This window comes from Zingiber officinale, chromosome 6B, assembly GCF_018446385.1.
Source record: "Zingiber officinale cultivar Zhangliang chromosome 6B, Zo_v1.1, whole genome shotgun sequence".
Lineage (NCBI taxonomy): Eukaryota > Viridiplantae > Streptophyta > Magnoliopsida > Zingiberales > Zingiberaceae > Zingiber > Zingiber officinale.
Genome location: NC_055996.1, coordinates 98,247,583 through 98,250,998, shown reverse-complemented (window position 1 = coordinate 98,250,998; position 3,416 = coordinate 98,247,583). Strand labels below are relative to the sequence as shown.

At 46.7% G+C, this 3,416-nt stretch overlaps 1 protein-coding gene across 1 annotated transcript; it reads left to right on the top strand.

The window, feature by feature from the left end:
• Nucleotides 1-350: 350 nt before the first annotated feature.
• Nucleotides 351-1,088, top strand: LOC121990463 (RING-H2 finger protein ATL80-like). The gene has a single exon (XM_042544591.1). The coding sequence runs from the start codon at nt 395-397 to the stop codon at nt 956-958; it is 564 nt and encodes a 187-aa protein (XP_042400525.1). The 5' UTR covers nt 351-394; the 3' UTR covers nt 959-1,088.
• The last annotated feature ends 2,328 nt before the right edge of the window (nt 1,089-3,416 follow it).

Here is a 3,416-nt window from a genome sequence, read left to right as displayed (position 1 = left end):
AATTGAAAGTCATTATTTCTTTTATTTATTTATGTCATGGAGAAAAGGAAATCACATAATATACATTTTTTTGTCCGATTCTTGATCAACCAGCCATTCCCTTGCATGAAAAATGCCCATTACACATATAATGGGAAACTATCTATCACATTTGGCTGCATATTATTACTTTAACTTATAATAATCAAGCTTGATTTGGTCCATCAAAAGAGGGAGCATTACAAGCTTTCCAACCCAAGTTGATAATTTTAAGATTATCATTTTGTTTTAACCTTTAATAATAGTGCATTTGCACTACAGCACTACCAACCGTCTTATATTAATTACGCAATTCCCCTCCTTTCAAGCCAATAAACTGAACTCTCCTTTCTCCTTCTCTTCTTCTTATCTGTCGATGACATCTCCGTTGAGGATTATCCAGTACACCGGCGACCTCACCGCGGCAGAGCCGCCTGCTTCCGTCGCCGTCGACACCGACCTGATCGTGATCATCACTTCCCTCCTCTGCGCCCTCGTCTGCGTCGTCGGCCTCGCCCTCGTCGCCCGCTTCGCCTCACTCCTTCGGCCATCCCCCGCCGTCGCCGCCCCCGAATCCTCCGCCCTGCTCGTCCAAGCGCCGTTGGCGGGGGCGGGGACCGTCAATCCCGGGATCACGCAGAGCATCCTCCGCTCGCTGCCCACGCTCTCGTTCGGCTCTTCCTCCTCCGCCGGCGCCGCCGCCGCGAAGAAGCTGGCGGAGCTCTGCGCCATCTGCCTCGCGGAGTTCATGGACGGGGACCGGGTGAGGGTGCTCCCGCAGTGCGGCCACGGCTTCCACGCGGTGTGCGTCGACATGTGGCTGGGGTCTCACCAGTCCTGCCCCTCTTGCCGCCGGATCCTGGTCGTGCCCCCCTCAAATAGGGACTGCGACGACGGCGAGCCGAGCTCCGCCGGCGAGTACAGTCCCGGCGTCCCGTAAGCGAGCATGTCACTGAAAGAAGACCAAATACTTTAAAGGGAGAAATTGAGCAACAAAATCTATAGATTCCTGTTTAAAATAGACGATCAGTATATCTAGTGATCATTAATGACTGAACTGAAAAAAAAAAAAACAATGGTAGTTCTGTTCATAAATAGACGATCAGTATATCTAGCTAGTGATAACTAATAAGTGATGAATTCAGAAAAAGTAGAAGGTTTCACCCACACGCTCATCATATTTCGAGATAAATTCATAAGGTTAGTTCATAGTCAATTGTTAAGCAGTTAGGGGTGGGCGTTTTTTTTGCTACGAGAGTATGCTTTTGTTAACTATTGATCCCTTATTTTATTATAATATATCTATCATTATCTAATTAATTAGGTATTTCGTTAGGATAAGAAATAAATATAAATAATTGATAGTTATACCTCCATGGTACGATAATAAAGATGTGTCCTCTGAAAAATAGGTCAAAGCAGCAAAAATCAACTGACGTAGAGGTAAAAGTTAAAGGGTCAAAGTCGCATAGTTAGACAGACCTGGAGACTACTAACCAGGCAACGTTGGCCGAGCGACCTCGCAGTGTCGGTCAAACGTGAAGTGCTGGCCAGATCGTCCGAACGACCATCCTCCGCAACTTACAAACGAAGTTTGGAGTTAAGTACTATAATTTAACTGGTCCACTGTCCTTGCTGATCGGACCTAAGAGCCGATCAGACACAGCACGCCTCTCCGACAACATGAAGGCCGAGTGAAGAATAGGTTGGTAGCTACATTCTGCATGGCCGAGCTGGCGGTATACCGGCCGAACGGATGCCAGTCAACTTATAGTGGGACCCAACTACCTGTCATATCATACTCTTTTGGAAGTTTGTGTCGGAAAGGACAGAGAATATCTCGCCGGTAAATCATCCTTTAGAAGCTTCCGGCCTGTTAAGTCATAGAGATTGACGGGCTCGTTTAAGGAAAGATGTCAGGGGCATTTTATGGTCTATCCTTTTTTAGGAAACCTTTGAGAAATGTGCTAATACCTTGAGATACATGCACAACGCAATATCGACACTATAAAAGAGGATCTCCATCTACAGGATCATTCCCTCGCTGAGCATTGTGATGCTTCTTATTTGCATACGTTATTTGCTACAGCTCACTACTTTCTTCTCTAAAATTGAGCATTGACTTGAGCGTCGAAGGACTAACGCCGAGGACCCATTCCCTGGCTCGACACTAACATTTTTTGTATTGTAGGACAGGGCGGAGTCTTCACCAAGTCAACCACAGAGCCACATTCTCAGCTCACCGCCTTCACCAATTTTGGAAAGGATCATATTTGGCGGAATCTATGAGAATCTCACCTGCATTCGAGATATGAAGATGAAGGACGTTAGACGACTCACTATAGTGCCATTAACCCCAAAGAGTTAGAGATGCTCATAAATGCTCGAGCTGCAAAGATGGTGCAACAATAGGAAATAGTAGTCGACCGTTGAACGACCCAGTCTTGTCCACTACTGGCCAACACACTCAATGTGGGCTGGGTGCCAGTCGAACCACCAGCCAACAGACTCTTTCCACTAGGCACCTATTTCGCCGACCAACTTACCACCAGCGCCCAATGTGTCAATCTCATACCACAAAGCGTTATTCAGAACACCTTCAGAAGAGCATGGACGGGCAGAAAGGGCACAAGGATTGTCCTCTGAGAATGCACCCTCTTGAGATGTTCGTAAGGGCAAAACACCCCAAACCGATGATTCTCTTGAGCGGGTAAATCTACAATTTTCCCAAGAAATCCTAATGACCAGATGCTGCTCACTTTCGACCCTTGTCAATTGGGGAGTATGAAGAATTGACTGATCCCGAGAATCATTTACTGACGTTTGACAACATGGCCCCACTCCACCAGTACACCGATGGAGTCAAATGCCAAGTGTTTCTCACTATGTTGTCCGGTTCAGCGCAAAGATGGTTCAAAAGGCAGCCGATCGAATCCATCCGTAGCTTCAAAGATTTTCGAGCGACATTCCTCCAACACTTCACCAGCAGTCGCCACTCTTAGAAGACGACTGTAAATTTGTTCTCACTCAAACAAGGACCCAAGAAGACACTGCGGGCCTTCATCAAAAGATTCAATTCAAGTGGTCATGAACATCCCGTCAGCCACTCAGGAAATTTTGGTAAGTGTCTTTCACAAGGACTTATAGATAATGATTTCTTTCTATCCCACATTAGGAAGCCTCCGAGGGACTTCAATCATCTACACGGATGGGTTACAAAATGCATCAACATGGAGGAGGCCCAGACAGCTCGAAAGAAAGAAGTTATCCCCGAGCCAGTTGCTGTTCATAAGCACCGATCGACCAACAGCAATGTGCCCCCAAAGGGGCCCCAAGCGGGCCCTCAACAACAACATCAGGTGTCTCGATCGTATGTAGTCCAGCATCTGGAAGTTGAA